At 36.1% G+C, this 17,154-nt stretch overlaps 1 protein-coding gene across 1 annotated transcript; it reads left to right on the top strand.

The window, feature by feature from the left end:
• Nucleotides 1-84: 84 nt before the first annotated feature.
• LOC136344951 (mannose-binding protein C-like) lies at nt 85-16,557 on the top strand. The gene is made up of 5 exons (XM_066292883.1): nt 85-607; nt 5,239-5,517; nt 11,698-11,801; nt 14,431-14,539; nt 15,906-16,557. The coding sequence occupies exons 1-5, from the start codon at nt 484-486 to the stop codon at nt 16,151-16,153; spliced, it is 864 nt and encodes a 287-aa protein (XP_066148980.1). The 5' UTR covers nt 85-483; the 3' UTR covers nt 16,154-16,557.
• The last annotated feature ends 597 nt before the right edge of the window (nt 16,558-17,154 follow it).

Below are 17,154 nucleotides of genomic sequence, written 5' to 3'. Positions count from 1 at the left end.
GAACACTCCGCAAGTAACTTAAAGCTCGAAGAGATTTTTAAAGAACGCCAAAGATTTTCAATTTCGGTGATGATGCCATTAAATGGTCCTCACCATTACTTAACACTCTTTGCCCTTCGATTCAGGATGTAGCCGAATCGCGTTTCGTTTTACGCAATTTTAATTTCATCTGCGGAAACGGGTTTTAATGAGAAACATCGTCATGCCGCAATCGATCTGACCGAAAAAAGAAACGAAAGCGCGGATATGTCCTGGCCTAGAGTCGGTACTTGGTACTCCTATAAGCTGAGTCGGTACTTTCGCTATACGCGTCAACCAATATGTTTTTCAGTGTTCGACCACGATCCCATTTTCACGGACGCCAATGCGTTCTGCCTGATAGAGAAGAATCAAAACAATAACAATTAAATTGGTTTTTAATTCGGGGGTTGTCGCGTATCGTAGTGCGCGATCCAGACTGTTAAAGGTACCAAAGTACGGAGTATGCGGAGCTTGACGTTATCTGCGGTACTGTCCTGGGGGAGATCGAGGCTTATTCTGATGGTGGCTGTTTTGTTGGTGCATAACTTCGTGGGAGGCAATAAATTCGGATTCATGGACCAGTCCGGTGAGTTTTTGTTGGTTAGTATTGTGCGGGATACCATAAATTCAAAATCTGATTCAAAATAATGCAAATTCGTACACTTAGGACCAAACCGAAGTATCTGGCAACATGGGATATTACGTCAGCTTTGGCAACCAGGTTTAACAGTTGTTTTCCTATAAAAAGAATCGTATTTGGGAGTCGCTCTGAGGACCTTTTCAAACAATTCTGTTATTTACTCGCGTATGTGTAATTGGCTACAATAATGTATATAAATTCTTGGGTTCTTGCGTAAACAATTACAAACATAAATGTCATACCTCTCCTGACATCCTTTTAGTTTTTTATTAATTACAGAAGAAAGTAGAAAATTATGAAATTGCGCAATAAACTCCCCAGATTAAATTATGGTCGCTAAACTTGAAATTTCTCTTTTTTATTACTTAACCCACCTCAATCAGAGTAAATAGTTCGTGATTAATATACGAAGTCATTTGTGTCAATATAATCAAATGCGTGCATACCGGTCAATATTGGTACGTTTGCACTTTATATTTTCTTCGTTATTCTTCCATAATTCCTCTAATACATTATGTAAATAGGCAAGGTAGTCCGTTGGAATAGAAATTCGCTTAAAATTTTGGAAACAATGGGAACATTACGCGCTTTTACCCACATAAATGTGTCGCAAGTTCGAAACAAAAGGTGCAAATGAACCATTGAAGTTTCATAAGACATTTGTTACTGTTCTGAATATCGAGTTTATGGGTATAAAAATGCTTTTCAACTTTTGTTGTCGTGTTGCAGCTGTCATTTTATGTGGGTTGCCATGGGCAACACCTAGGAAGTGATGTTCTATTGTCGACAAAACAAAAGCCCCGAGACAAAAACCGAATGATAACATTGCTTCCGAAACTAGAGTTACCATTTTTTCATTCACATAATTACGGAAATGTCGGAAGTAATATAGTGAATTGATGGCAATCTCTCCTATTTACAGCAGTAGAAATGGGGAGTAGAACGAGATATCTCCTTGACCCGATCGAGTTGCTAATTTCTCTCAGAAAAGCGAAAGTCACTGTCAGTTTTGACGTATCTCTTCTTCAGTTCAAAAATTTCGAAAAAAAGTTCAAAATCTCTCTACCTGTTACGTGTGGGTGCTTCTTAGAATAACTAAATGGCATTTTCGATAACGTCTTTTCCGTATCTGCGAGCAATCGACTGGACAATAAGGCACAACTAGCACATCTCTATAAAGTTTTATTTTTGAATTTGACGTTTCAGTTGATAATATTTTCATTTGTTTTTCAAACCAGAATGGTAATCATTATCAATTCCACGAAATTATCTTCTATCTTACTCTTTCGATTGGTTTTCCTCGTTTTGCGAAATGCACCAGACAAGTAATTGACAGTAGAATGGATCTAAAGAAGTGCACCTTATTCGGATTGGAATTCATGCACTTTTCGTTTTTGCAGCCTCCCGATTTATCGGTATCTTGCATCAAATTGTCTACCATCATGTATGCCGTTCCTATTATGTCTTTGTAATTTAACTGTGGTTGCGAAATAACTCGAATTAATGAGTTTGAATTGCGATGTTTACTTTGGTGCAAAGTGATTGTCATTGAACTCGAATCCTTCATTCTTCTCGGCACTTAACCCAAATTAATGCTCAACAATACGTTTGGGAGCAAGATCAAGTATAACTTGATATTGCAAGTTCCACATCGTTTATGAGATGAGTACCTTTAAGATTGTCAGTGTAGGTGTATTTTCACTTCGTGTGCAGAAATGAAGAAAAAGTATATGTTTAAACAGCTAATTACACTAGAGAGGTTTCCTCAGCGGGACGTTTCTGAGACACCCTGTGTACGGGACCCTTAATATAACGTAATCATGCAGCATTTTTCCCAATTATCGTTGAGTTGAAAAGCTAATTAGTCATTAGTGCTCATGCAGCAATCGATAATTATGGGGAATAAGAATGCGAATTTGCACTTTAAAACCAATTTTTAATCATTATTTTAAGCGGATATTGCGTATAAAATGTAAATTATGAGAACATTATTTCAATAATGAACTTATTTCTGGAAATAGGAAATATAATGGTGACCGACAGTTAAATAAGTTTTTAATAAGGATCAATGAAGTGCTGCTTCAAAAATGTGTTGCGCAACTGTGACTTAATTCAATGCTCGAATTATCAAAGAAATAGCATAGTAATAGAAATTATATTGCCAAGTGTTGTCGCAATAGAAGTATACTAAGAGTACATTTGTATGTTAATCTGAACAAAAATTGTTTCATTTCTTGTATATGTAAATGCGTTATGCTGTGCCCCGAAGATTAAGCCTATAAGAGGAATTATGTGAATGAATTCAATAGTAGTTGCTTGGAAACGGAGGGGGTATAAGAAATAATAGCAGATTTCCCTATACTTTTTTTGGTACGAATAAGCCGTAAAATGGTATTTTTCTGTGAGAAGTGTATTTTTCCGTACCTTTACGAGAAAGGTGTATTTTCCGTCCAGTAACCTAATTGAGATTCAGTAATTTTCCAAATCGTGTAGCAAAAAAGAGTTTTTCTCTTTTTGAGAGGTTTAACGATTTTGGTCCCAACCAGTTTTGCCACTGTCCGAATGAAGCAAACCAGCCCACATTCTTTTTGCTTTGTTTTTCGGTCTATGTCTTAAGTACCTTCAGGGTAATGGTCGTTTCATCGTCAAGTCGATTACCTTCACATTTTATCGGCTTACTATGGATTTTCCCGATTGTACTTAGTTGTTAATTATTATAAAACACCATTAAGTCTCTTCTGCGCTCTTGAGTTTTGTTTTGATTATGTTTCAGACGGAAATTGTTTTATCGCAGATCGGCGATAATAAAATCGTGTAGGAATGTTATACAGGGTGTCCATTTAACGGCTCTCGGACTTCTGTGTTGCAATTATGGAAATGCGTATGAGGCTAATGCAGGTAAATTTTAAACTAAGTGACAACCCTATAGGGTGTCCTAAAAGAGTGAGGTCTCATAAAGCGCCATTTTTTCAAATAGGACGAACTGCATTTTTTCACGTGATAGAATCCTTCCTTGATCCTGTGTTGGTTCCTCGACTTTTTTCTACTCTAGGTTGCAGTAACTTGAAGTTATGGCATCAAAATATATATATATATTTGCAGTGCTTTGTGAAGAAATTAATATCACAATAGTAAAATGAAAAACATTGAAACTATGGCAATACATGCTAAACACTCAGGCACAAGTCCACGAACGCGCGTTTTCCTGAAATAATTAATAATGATATTAATATTTAAGATAAATATTACATTATTTTATACCGAAATGAAGGAAATCGAATTTTCCTTCCTTCTATGTCATAAATAATGCTGTTGTTGAAAAAAAAGTTGAAAAAATCAAGAAAATTTCAGCTGAAAAGGTGAAAATTAAAGTTGTTATGGTGAAGACCTTGTGCGTATTTTTGGCGAAATCAATACTTGTGCCCGTTAAGGCGATCCTACCTGACAATCCATTCTAGAATTATCAAAATTTAACTTAAACTGTCTGCGATTTAATTTTTTTTATGATACGTTGCAAATGTCACAGCCTCGAGTCGCGGCATCTCAGGGCCAAAAACATCTAGACATTAACACAGGATCAGGAGCAGATTTTCTCACGTGAAAAAATGCAGGGGCGGTCCCATTAAAAAAAAAATGACGCTTTATGACGCTCTGCTTTTTTGAGGAGCCCTGCAGACTTGTCACTAATTTTAAAAGCTACGCCTCATTAGCCCCATATACATATCCGTAACTGATATTTTTCAATGAAATCACAAATAAACTCGTAGGAGTCCGAGGGGCTGTTAAATGGACGCCCTATATTTTACTAACGCAGACGTTCTTCAATAACTTAATATGCGTTCGATATGTTAATTTCCAACACATTTTAATGTATGTAATTGTAAAGCTTGAATTATGTTAGGTTGCCCAATTGAAGCCATCCCTTATATAATTATAAGTATAAATTAGTTTAAATGCTGCTGCTGAATTAAGTAACACGTTTCTGATGTAATCAAGCTAGTCGTGACAGTTATTTAAGATAACTAGGCTATAGTAGGTATAGGAGGAATTTGCAAATCTAAACCGAGTCCCCTGTTCTTGTTCTGAATTATACTACAAGTGTTGGGTAGATTTTTTACGTTGTGGAAAAGTTTTTGTTCAGAACCAGTTCGAGACAAGAACTTCAACAATAATTTTTGAGCCTAGTTGCAAAAAGTTTTGCAATTATTATTATTTCAGGCAATAGATCACGCTGCGGTAGCTTAATCGCTCTCGTATCAAGTAATTGAGCACATACATTGAAAAAAGCCATCGAATTTGCTACTTTACATGCACACAACCTTCAAATTTTCTTCAACTCCTCGTGATCTAAATAGTTCTCTAATTAATTCATTTACGAAACAATAATCGCTCCGTCTTATATGTGCACCATTTACTTTTTAACGAAGATTTATAGGTGTTTCCTTGGATAAACCACATTCCTCAGTTGTCATAGGTAAACAGACCGCAAGTGTTTTACGTAATCAGATGAATCACTTGATATGATCTAACGCAAGATTATGTCACAAGTATACAAACAACGTGTGTATTGATTGCAGGTCGCAATGACATAGACCTTCGCGAAATCCAACGCCAAAACCAAATCACCAAACAGATTCTGCAAAACTTTCTGGAGAAGAGCCTTTATGGCAAACGGTTTTCCAATACGCCAAGTTTGCTGGATATTTTGCCCAATGGAATCGTTAGGATGCGGTCGTCTAATAACAATATACAAGAACTGTTGAACAATTCCACACAGGAGAGCGATAGTAGGGAGACTTTAGACGGCGATGAAACGGAAAACGTGGATTCGTATTACGAGGATTTCAATTTCGAAGGTAAATTTTACAAAAGCAAAATACAGTTTCATGTAATGAGTTGTAGCACGGATATTGAATTTAACCCTGTAATTATTGTGTCTTCTGCACTACCTTGGTGACCTCCCATTGGCTAAATACTTCGAGGTTCGATTCATTGGCTTGTGATATAGTAGGTGAAAAAAGTATCGATACACTAAGAAGACCAAACTTTTATGACTAAATAATAATGAAATTTAGTCATTAATATTTGGTGCGACACTCCTCAGCATCGATCACAGCTTGTAAACGATGATTCATTGATTCAACTAAATTATAGTTTTATGTTCAGGTATTTTGGACCATTCGACTAAAATAGCATTACGAGTTGCTCTTTGCTCGAAATTTCGCTTTTTCTCATCGGTCTTTCCAGATGTTTCAATAAGTGCTCAATCGGATTGAGATCAAGGGTTTGTGGTGGTGTTAAATGTGTAATAACCACTTTTGAATTTTATGTACGCGTTCTTTCCATTTCACAATACCGCGTCCTCATACTTAAAGACATTATGAAGACGATTAGGGTGATGATCCTCTGGGCATTTGGTGCCCAGATGCGACCAAGCGGGGGTGAGAAACCCAGAATAACAGGTAGCAGTTAAGGGAGTTGGAAAAAGGAAGAGGCTGACCCGGGCAGTCTTAAAAACGACGAACTGAGATGAGACAGGCCTCAGTCCACTTGCTCTTCTCTCGTTTGTTCTTCTATCTTTAGTAAATAAATACACACTTACAGCTTTTGTTCATGAACCGTGATTTCTTTCGTAGATATAACCACCATCCCATGTCTACTCTAGCACCGGAATTTGACATTCCATTGAATCCCGACACTACATTAGTGAAGTAACGGGAAAAATAAATGAATCTATACAAAAACGAAACTATACGAACTGCCGATAAAAATTTTTAAAAATAAATAAAAAGTGAAAAAAAATCGAACTTTGTCACCCTGTATATCAAAATTGGTGCGTTTTTGACTATGGGCATGTTAGTATTTTCTTATAATTTTACCGGATACTATTACCCCCTGAAATATCTGCAAAATGACCTGTTACATCCTGTATAATAAGTAGAATTATATCTAATTCACAATAACATATAACTAACAATTAGATTTTGACCTTGATTTCGATTTTGCAGAATATCATCCATAATAAATAGTTTCGTTAACTTTGTTTCGATAAACGACGTCAAGAGCTCAAAAAACAACAAATCTATGCATCTTCGAAGTCGACCTTCGAATTAATTGCATACCAATGTAAAGCTGGCCGAACCTGTATAGAAAATGAGTTTTGAAACGTGTTGAGCAAAATTGCCTTCAAATTTAAAAAAAAAACGCAAAATTTTTGATATCGTAACAACGTTAATTAGTTTAAAAGTGCATCAAAATCTTAAACAAAATGACCCGAAACTGAGCAAAAAAGTGTAATATTTCGTTTGTGACATATTTCTCTTTTCGCGCTGCGATTTCATTAATTGCTTATGTTGAGTAATTCCTGCTGACAAACCGATGATTAGGTATATTTCATATCGGGCTTCCACATTTTCAGATACTCTCAGATCTCGACTGTACAAAGAAATTTGAGTTACAAGCCTATTACATACTAACCTTTAATGGTGTAAAATGCAATTCGCGTATTAAGGTCATCGCGTTTTCCATTCTTCACATGGTATTCGTAGATTTTGTTTGGGATGAGACAACGTGTCGTGATCTTTCGCGCAACGCAATGTCGCAACTTTTTAGTTTTATGTTACAGATTAAACTATATTAGGAAAGCAGGTGTTTTGAAGAACCAAGTGCTCAACCCATGAAAGTTTGTTGTTCAACGAAACGACTCCAACCAAAGATTTTAGCAATCTGATTTATACCGCTAATGGGCATAAACTCCATTCCCTTGCGTCTATCTGCTCGAGAGATAATTCTGCAAATATTTATAAACGATATTTAAATCTGAACTGAACGAGTTTTCCATTCGCACGCATATTCGAACTTACTCGCGAAGCTTTCTTACAGTTCCCAACGGCTTACCCATTTAGGAAAGTTTAGGTTGGCGACATTTCCATAAGATCTCTAAATAATTGAGCAGAGTATGAAGATAATGTAATTGGTAGGAATGAAGTTTTAACAGTTTACAATCGTCCCCCATAAGCGGGGCAATTCCGCATTGGTCTATTTTCATTTATTGACGTCAGCAAGTGAGCAACTTGTGAAATATCCTGCGATGCGCAGTAGAAATGCGTCGTAAAACGACACGTTTTTCTGTAATTTATAACAAATGTGAATATCAGAGTTCAACCGTAATATTTCCCAAACAGGATCTATATTTAACCGATGTAAATTAGACGGACGTCCTCTTCTGCGGTTTCCAATGAGATGTTTTAAGGACTCTTCTCTGGGTTTCGTTCAAGGTTTAAATAAATACAAAAATTCAGTGTCGCATTGAAAAAAATTTCTAAAACTGGAAAATTCATGCGTAAACATAATGACTTTCGTTTTATAGGTAAATGTACACGGTGTTCTAAAAAGATTGGGCGAACGCAAGGAGGTTACAGGGGACACTGCGGTGAACAATTTTCTCGTCAACAGCTCTTAGTCAAATCTGAGCCGTGTCGAGAAAAGAAACAGCACTCGTATTTTCTTATCACTGCGGGAATTCAAGCAAACAACAACACCAGAGATTCTCACGATGTTTGTTCGTTGAGTCTCAAAACCCGAATCCCGTAAATATTTGATATTGCGCCTGTATGAAAATCGCAAGTTTAACAATTTGTTACCAAAAGTAAACCAAGTTAGTAAGTAAAAAGTACCAAGAAAACTAGCAGTCCTCAAAAAATTCCTTAATAATCTAAAACTTTCGTTCCTCTAACTGTAACCGCATAAGAGTTATTTGCAAAATACCAAAACCACCAAGTTCGTTTTTTTCCGGATATCTTCGTAACCATTCGGAATTTATCCGGTGTAAAAACAGATTATGAATTTGCTTTAAATTGCGCAACTTCTCCCTAATTCGAGCGATTTTGTATTCATTGCTCTTTGCGAGTAACCCATGTTGTTCATTCTTATTTCAGGCAGACCGTGCAGACTCGAATTTGTTACACCCTGTATAACAAGAATTTGCCTATTGAATATGAGTAAATAACTAAAAGTAAAATCGTTTTGATAATTTGTATTGTTTCGCTGAGCAACTGCCCACTGCCAATTCTGGTTCAATGACTGTGTGTGTAAGACATATGATTCAATAATATAGAGTGTGACAACCGCTTTCTATATCCAGTATGGGCAGACGAAAAAATAATAAAAATCGAAAATAACAGCTTTTCACTTGAAAGTGAAGGTTTGATGTTACGCAGCATTACTGGTAATATACCCTTTATTAACCTGCTTTAATGAGGTAACCTCTGTTGCGCCGATGCAGTTTAACAACATTTAATGCCATGGAGTTCAAGAAAATAGGTTAAGTCTGTGGGTTGAATAATTGCGCAGGGGAAAATAAATGCGTCAATTAAATATCAGTGTATGGTATTGAATAGTGTTCGGCTCATATATTCCCAAAATGATTGATTTTCTTGAATTGAGAAAGTGAATCTCTTCGTTGTTCCTTGTTTTCTTGTTGTAATTTTTTCTACATTTTCGTTAAGCACGGCGAGTAGATTTAAATAGACATTACCTCGATCGATCGTATATTTCAAATAAATATGCTATTACTGTATACTTTCGATTCGTCTTATATCCTCAATTAAAATGCATTCATTTGGTGTCAACTAAGGAATTTTTTTCCCGTGTGCATTCAATTGTATCATATTGTTTTTAAATATACTTCATGTTATAGGGATTTGGCGATTTCTACATTGAATCATCATCAAGTCGAATGGTAAAATATCCGAAGAGAATGGCACAGTACCGTACATTCATGCTTCACTTATTAAATGGAATTAAAGTACGTTAGTGAGATTCTCCATTTGTTTGGGCTTTTATGGATAAAATATACCAAATATAGTATAATGCGTGGCTTTCAATAGTTTCACTACTCTTAGCCCTCATCCCTCTACTATTGCATTTTTGAAAATCCAAAGAGTCAAAAACGAATTGCATAATCATCGTCGTCAGTGTCAGATTGTTAATTCTCGGTACCACCGAAGAATGCGCATTAACGTTACCGGTTTTAGCTAACTCCGAAAAAAGTGAGAAGACATACGAGTCCTTCATTGCAGTCCTGAAACCACTTTCTCTGCCGCCGCCTCGGGTACCAGCAAGGTCGTTCTTGGTGGTTCCACAGGCGGTGGTATTGTGGTGCTGTCGACCAGAAGAACTGTTGCCGCGTCTCGGTCTCTCAAATTTTCGCGAAGTCATTTAAAATTAAGAAGTCGTAATAATTATTGTTTTTCTCATCGGTCCACAATATGATTTGGCGGTCTTGTTTGGTGTTGGTTCTAGTGTTTTTTGATCGAGCCCCTTGTACTCCCGGACCTGGACCTGGACCGTCGATCAGATCCGCTGGACAGTTCACCGGGAAAACTTCAGGTTAGTTCAGAACGGGATAAACAACCCCTCGACTGCTAGTCTATAAAACTCTTCCACGCACCTTTACCAATCAGATATTTTCCATAGACATTGAAGCAGAGCAATGCTCAATTACCCAGTTTCTACAAAAACTATATTTTTGATGAAGTAATTATAACTTTGGTATGTTGGATTTTAAGGACAATAAATTTATACAACTGTATTATAAACAATCATTATTATGAGTTTGTCTAACGATTTCTGATAATTAACTATAAAATAGGCAAACACCAATAATTATGCGCCTTGATAATTAAATAACGGCTTGTAATACCAGACATACCACACAGGTAAATATTTGGTTTAATTCACGAATTAATTGGTTAATCCGTTGAGTATGGGGCAAATATGTTTTATTTACGACTTTTTTTCAGACTCAGTCGGGAAATGAAAGGGTTGTTAGATCTGGCTTTAAAGCTTGTACGTCTTAGTTTAACTGTTAAGGTGTAAACTTATATTTATTGCCAGCATTATATGTATGTTCGCATTACAGAATCAGCATTTCAAATTCTTTTCTTCTCCCACACCTTTTACACCTCATAAATAGCAATGCAAGCACTCATCAAAATAGTTATGTAAAATGGCCGCTGGAAGCAGCGTTGCAATAACTTTTCCAAATTTACGTCTTCAATTAAATTTTTTGTTCTTGCTAGTTTTCCATGAAAATTACGCTCTAAAGGTCACTGCTCACCCTTAGCCAGTCTCGCACATTATGCAGACATTCGATTTTTCCTATGACATCTTGAAAAATTTTGCCATTTACGTGTATGTTTGCAAGCCGATTTATAAATTGCGAGACGGCGAATTTGAATATCTCTCGTCACCCAGTGGCGTGCTTGCCACTTGAGAATTTAACAATTAGAAAAATTAGGTGTCGCCAATTTATTTTAAATGCTGTCTCGGCGCCCCCCAATTTTTTAACAACGGACGGAAGGCTTAATGGCTACCAATATTTTCAATTTTCATACAAAATGAATATCAGTGGCGTACCTATCGGCTTCGAGACATATATTATCACGGGTCATGATAAGACAAAGAGCGCTAAAAAAGTTGACAATATTGCCGCGCTTAGGTCGCCCTGGAGCGGATGCCCGAATACACCATAAGTCAACTTTACTTTTCTTCATTACACAGCATTCTGGCACCTTACTCTTTAAACGAATATGGTTCTAAAGAAAGTGTATTGTTTGTGAAGCAATGGCAACGTTGATCCAAAATGTTTATTTATTCAAAAGAAGGAAATTAAGTATGTACTTTCTACTCATCATTTGTGAAAATTTATATTGTTTTCCCTTTTATGAAGGTGTGAAAATTAAGCTGCAATACCGCGCAGTAGTTAATGAGCGTGGGGAGTCCCCCAAATTAGCGGAAATATTTTATGTTAAAGTTAACATTTCTTGACGAATTTTGAACTTCATATTTCAAAGAGAATATTTAACCTTAAATCGATGTTGTAATGACTAGTAGAAGCAAAAAACAATGAAAGCGATATATGAAGCTTATAGTTATTTCATTATGACTATTAAGTTGCTTCACCCATTACCATAAAATGGCTTACGTCTGATTGACCAACGAACGAATTAAGGCGATTGTCGCTATAATTTCAGATTGCCCCAATTGCATAGAAGACACGCTGCCTACCATGAACAGGTGGACCATGCCTTTGTTGAAGCTGGGAGAAAAGCGATACTATTTGGGAATATTTTTTAAGGTAAAATTGCACATATTTTTGCAATAAAACGAATAAGAAATTATTACAGCGATCGTGCACATGCACGAGTTTCACCCACATCTCAAAGTGGCGTACGTTTTCATTAATCCATTAAAACCTTCATAATTATTATGAATTTAAATGGTCCTATAGTTCTTGCTCCAATTTAAACTTTTAGTGATAATTGAATTGCTGCAGTTGTGTAATTACAATATTGACTAATTATGCACGGAAATAAACTGGATTGGTCAAATTTTAATAAATCTGTATAGTTGATTCGACGAAAGTCGTAATAGATTGAATATGTGCTGTTATCCTGAGAAAATCAGCATTGGACTGTAAAAAAACAATACACCTTGCGGTTTTAAATTATCTTCCTCTGTTTACATTTTAACAAATTATTATTTTAGAAAATATCGAAAGCAGCGTTGATTGAGACAAAAAATAGTATCTTTTCACACTTGTTTATTTTCCTATACTCCACTTACGTCACCGGTAGGGTAAAATGGCCGATTTTCTTAAATTGAAACATGGGTCAAGGGAACCACCAAATTAAAGGTGTTTCAAAACTACATTTGACGGTGTGTTTTTGCGAAAAAGGACTATAAGTTGAAAAAAAAAACAAATGTAAAAAACGCAACACAAATTCATTTTTATAGTATATAAAAAACTAAAAAAACTCGTTTTTTGGTAGAAAATTATAATAGTTAAAATTAAACGTTCAAAATGAGCAGCGTCTTGCCATTGATAAAAATGTAACCTGTCAACAAAATCCCGTCTTACATTAACGAAGGTTTATGGATTAATAAATCTATAAACTTCTGTAATTCGACATTTTATTGCACTAAAAAACATTTTTATTGCACTAAAGAATTAATTTACATTGATCAGTCTTGCAGCTGCTGCAAAAACTGCAGAAAATTATGAGGAAGAATGATGTGGTTTCAATCGTTAAAGGCGGTTTTATGTTGTGGTCCTAATGGGCTCCTCTTGTTTATCACGCGAGGAGCCTTTGCATGGGATAATACAACGGGATAAGATGAGATGGAGTGGAGCCGACCACAGGATAATGCACATGACCCCATGATGATAAAGTTGTCTACATAAGTCTTAACATTTTACAAAAATAACCGAAGAGTGATTTGTATTGCATTTTTACATTTTTAAAAATGTATAGCACTTTTTTTCAAAAATTCATAGATCGCTTTTAAATTGCATTACACCATTACATGTAGTTTTGAAATACCTTCAATTTGAGACGTCACCTGACCCGTTTGTCAATTTTAAAAAATCGGCCATTTTGTCCTACGCATGACGTAAGCAACGTTTTGGCATTCGCGGCATAGGCGATATCTTCTCCGAGTCCCCGTTAAATTCAGTACGATTTCATTGAATCGAAGACGTATCTCGTACCTCTTCTATCTCATCCTACTGCACTGCGACAAGACATTACAGCTTAACAGTAAATGTTATTATTTACTTCAACCCACAACAGCAGGAATGCTTGGAAATAACTTATCAATATTTTTATGCTATTTTACATCACTCAAATTCTCTTTCAATGATCTGTACTAACAGATAAACCACACACAACCTCCGCTATTTGTTTTGCGATTAGCACGGTATTTATCATTGTGCTAGATTCTAGCTACACAATAGATATTTGTACATATCGCGATGGAGTATGCGGTATGCTTCACGGTTTTGGTCAGGAATAGATTACCGAATGTCAAGGTATTCCGGGTATTTAAACATTCCTTAAGTCACTTTTTAATGGGACGGTCATTTGTAAATTTAAAAAACGACGTGCTTGTTAGTATAACGGGTTAAAATGTGACTTGATCTTTGGGGAAGACTCGCAGATATTATTTTTAGGTTTTCATGGCTCGTATTGTCGATGCATTATGAACTGATCCATGACATGTTGAATTTGGCAAGCTATTTCTCTAAATTAAATCTATGGACATGCAGTTGTTCTACATGAATGAAAAAAGTATTAGTTTGGCAACGAAGTTCCCGCCGTTTTTTTTTTTTTTTAATTTTAATATTCCATTGTTGGCGTAATACTTCAAATTAGTCGAAAGAGGATGTTTCGTTCTACCGGAATCTGTTTCTTGTTTTTGATCGAGTTAATCAGATTAATTTTCAGATCCATTAAAATGGAATGTCACGTTGAGAAAAATGAGCATTTTCGACACCCCCTTCTTTCTGCTTCTAATCGAGGATTAAAAAAGCTGTTCGCGACATTTGTGCTGTGGACATGGAGGGTGCCACAGCTGAGAGAACTGCTCGTGATTGGTATGTGAAGTTCAGAAGCGCGAATTTTGAGCTGAAAAGCGCTCCTCGTTCTGCCGTCCACTTGAGTTCGACGAAGAGCGATTAAACCGATTTTTGCACGAAAATTCCGGTCAAAACATCAGAGGACTGGCAGAGATAACGCTCCCACTCTGCTACAGAGAAGCATCTTCACCCAAAAAACTTAAAAAAAAAAGCGGTGGGAAATCAGTTGCCAATTCTGACTTTAAATTGTTTAGCTTGCGTGGACCTTGTCCATCCTTGTACAAAACACTATTTTGAGTATACACTAGGAACACATTCAGCAACAATAATTGGATTTTTTTTTGTTTAGGCCAACTATTTTAGGGCCACGCAGTACTGCAGATTTCACGGGATGCATCTCGCCAGTATAACATCGCAGGAAGAGAACGACAAGTTGGAAAAGTACATCAAAGATTTTGGTAAGGAGAGTAATTTAAATAAATAATTGAAAATCAGTTGGTCAATTTTGCAATAAAACTTCCACTGAAAGTGAAATCTGAATCACGTCGACGTAAAACTCTTTTACCTCCTAATCGCGTATTTATCGACGCATTCAGTGCAAAATGTACCATCTCCCACTTCACTCTTACTTAACTTAATGCAAATTATTTAAACCACACCAACTAAACACAGATAATTGCCCTAAAAAACAATAAAATTAGCGACAAATTTCGATTTTCCAATTCAATTAGGCGCTTTGGTGTTATTTAATGGAGCGTGTTATAGTCATTTTTTCTATTTATTCATATTGTTAGTTTGTTAGTAACTCACAGCCGTTATAATAAGTGTTAAGACACATGTGCGAATGGTAGATAAAACTTTCACGAATACCTAAACAAGGCCCCTCAGGCTATAAATGGTCGTTATCTAATGCCGGCCATCCCGAAGTGTTTTAACAGAATATGTCAATAATTATTTACTTCTTAGCGTCAATTTAAGTTATTGACCATACTTACTTAGTTCAATACGAAGAGAATTGGTTCTTCACGAATTTCGTTCCATCAATTAAGTAAAATTAAATAATGGCTTTTATTTGGTAATAAATAATAACTTTAAATGCCTTGTTGTTTTATGAAAGATTTCCCTTGTGTTATTTGTAGATTAAGGTACCCATGATGTCACGATTGATATCTTTGATTTGTAGTTCAACTTCGACGTAAGAAATGACGAAAAATAAGCGAGGTTTGCAGATAATGCAAAAAGTTGTTATAGGCACATCATTATGTTGCCAACAATGTTTCATAACATCTTTGAAACTAAATTTTTGCCGTTTCCGGTCGACGATCATCAATCTTTGGTTGAGGGAAGTTCCCTCGCTGGAAAAGTTCAATATGTTCGTGACATGATGTAGGTGCCTTGAAGTGATATTAAGTACATTAGAAATCACGCTTTTTCCACAACCTTTGTAGAAACTAGAACTTTTCTCTCTTATTTGAGCTATGAAAATAACACTCGATGTTCACGCTCTCTAGGGAGCAAAGAAATTTTACTCCGTAGGAAGCGAGTGCAAATAGCCCAAATATTATAAATATGCAATAGTTATTTATTCAATTGGAAGGAGGGTGCTTTTGGATTTGTTTCTTTTTGTTTAAACAGAACATTGGTCGTCGAAAAAATTTAATGCGTGACCTCTCGAGGAAAACGACGTTTACTCTCTCGATTGTTTATGCCCTGCCAAGTCGTATTTTTCGCGGGAGTAAAAATAGTACTTTCCTTCTCTGTTCTCCATCCGCGTACAAATAACTATTCGTAAAGCGCAAGCGATCATTTTTATATCATTTCTAGGCTTTGGAAACGAACATTTTTGGACCTCGGGCACCGACCTTGCCGAAGAGGGTAACTTCTTCTGGATGTCCACGGGTCGTCCCATCACGTTCACCAACTGGAACGCAGGTGAACCCAATAACTTCGAATACGAGAACGGGGAACAGGAGAACTGTCTGGAATTGTGGAACCGGGACGGAAAGGGGCTGAAATGGAACGACTCGCCCTGCAGTTTTGAAACATACTTTGTGTGTGAGGTTCAGCCTTAACAGACGATAGGTTAATCCAAAGATGTGTTTATAGTTTGTTTATACTTCAGGAAATGATGAGGATTGTCAGATGAAGAATGAATGTGTTTTTGCCAGTTGATGTGCTCTTAAAGGCTTAAAGGCCAGCTGATGTGTGTTTTTTTATTGAATTTATAGGTATATCTGCAACTCATAGGATTTGAATTGTTAGCTACCCTGTAAATAATTAAATAAGTAGTGTAATCCTGTTGTTTGTAGGGCGGGATTCCAGGATAACTTAGTGAAGCAACAGAGCAAATCTCCACTCTATTGGATGGTTTTATTCTATTCCTAAAAATATGTCAGTTTTTTCAATGAGTACCTATTATTCTGGTACATAGCTATTATTGTACATAGCTATTATTGTGCAAACGAGTTATTTGACAAGAAATTTTGTGTATATATTTTGTAAATATAAAATGCAAAAAAAAATCGATGAACTTTATTACCTTCATCGGTCTTCAGATGGACCTGCTGTTAGTATTCACCCATAGTAGAGTGCCCATGAAATTTAGCAGTGCTACTTCCTGCGTTATATTAAGGCTTAAAAACAGGACAGCTTTTAGAACGAAAACACACCATCACCACTTTAAAATAAATAAAATCGGACCGGACAATTCGGTGAATAAATTTGTTCACCGGTTTTCCCGTTCTCTAGTTTACACAGGCCTTGATAACGATTTCCACTAATTTTCATTTTTATGACGGCAGAAAAAACGAAAAATTAATTCACTTAATTTTAGGAAGAAAAGCGAAATCTCAGCATCATGTGGACGCCGGTCGTTCGACTGATATCGAAGAAGTCAAGATATGAGACGAAAAGCCTAAGTATCGTAAAAGATTTTTTTTGCGAACATGAATAGTGCTGCTGAAGAAAAATCAACGAAAGAACCACCACAGAGGATTTAACCATCACCTACACCGATCTTATTGACAAGGTAAGAAAGATCAGGACGTAATAAGATTTCATATAATTCTAGTAT

The sequence above is a fragment of the Euwallacea fornicatus genome, chromosome 18 (genome assembly GCF_040115645.1).
Source record: "Euwallacea fornicatus isolate EFF26 chromosome 18, ASM4011564v1, whole genome shotgun sequence".
Lineage (NCBI taxonomy): Eukaryota > Metazoa > Arthropoda > Insecta > Coleoptera > Curculionidae > Euwallacea > Euwallacea fornicatus.
This window is presented reverse-complemented; position numbering and strand designations above follow the sequence as displayed.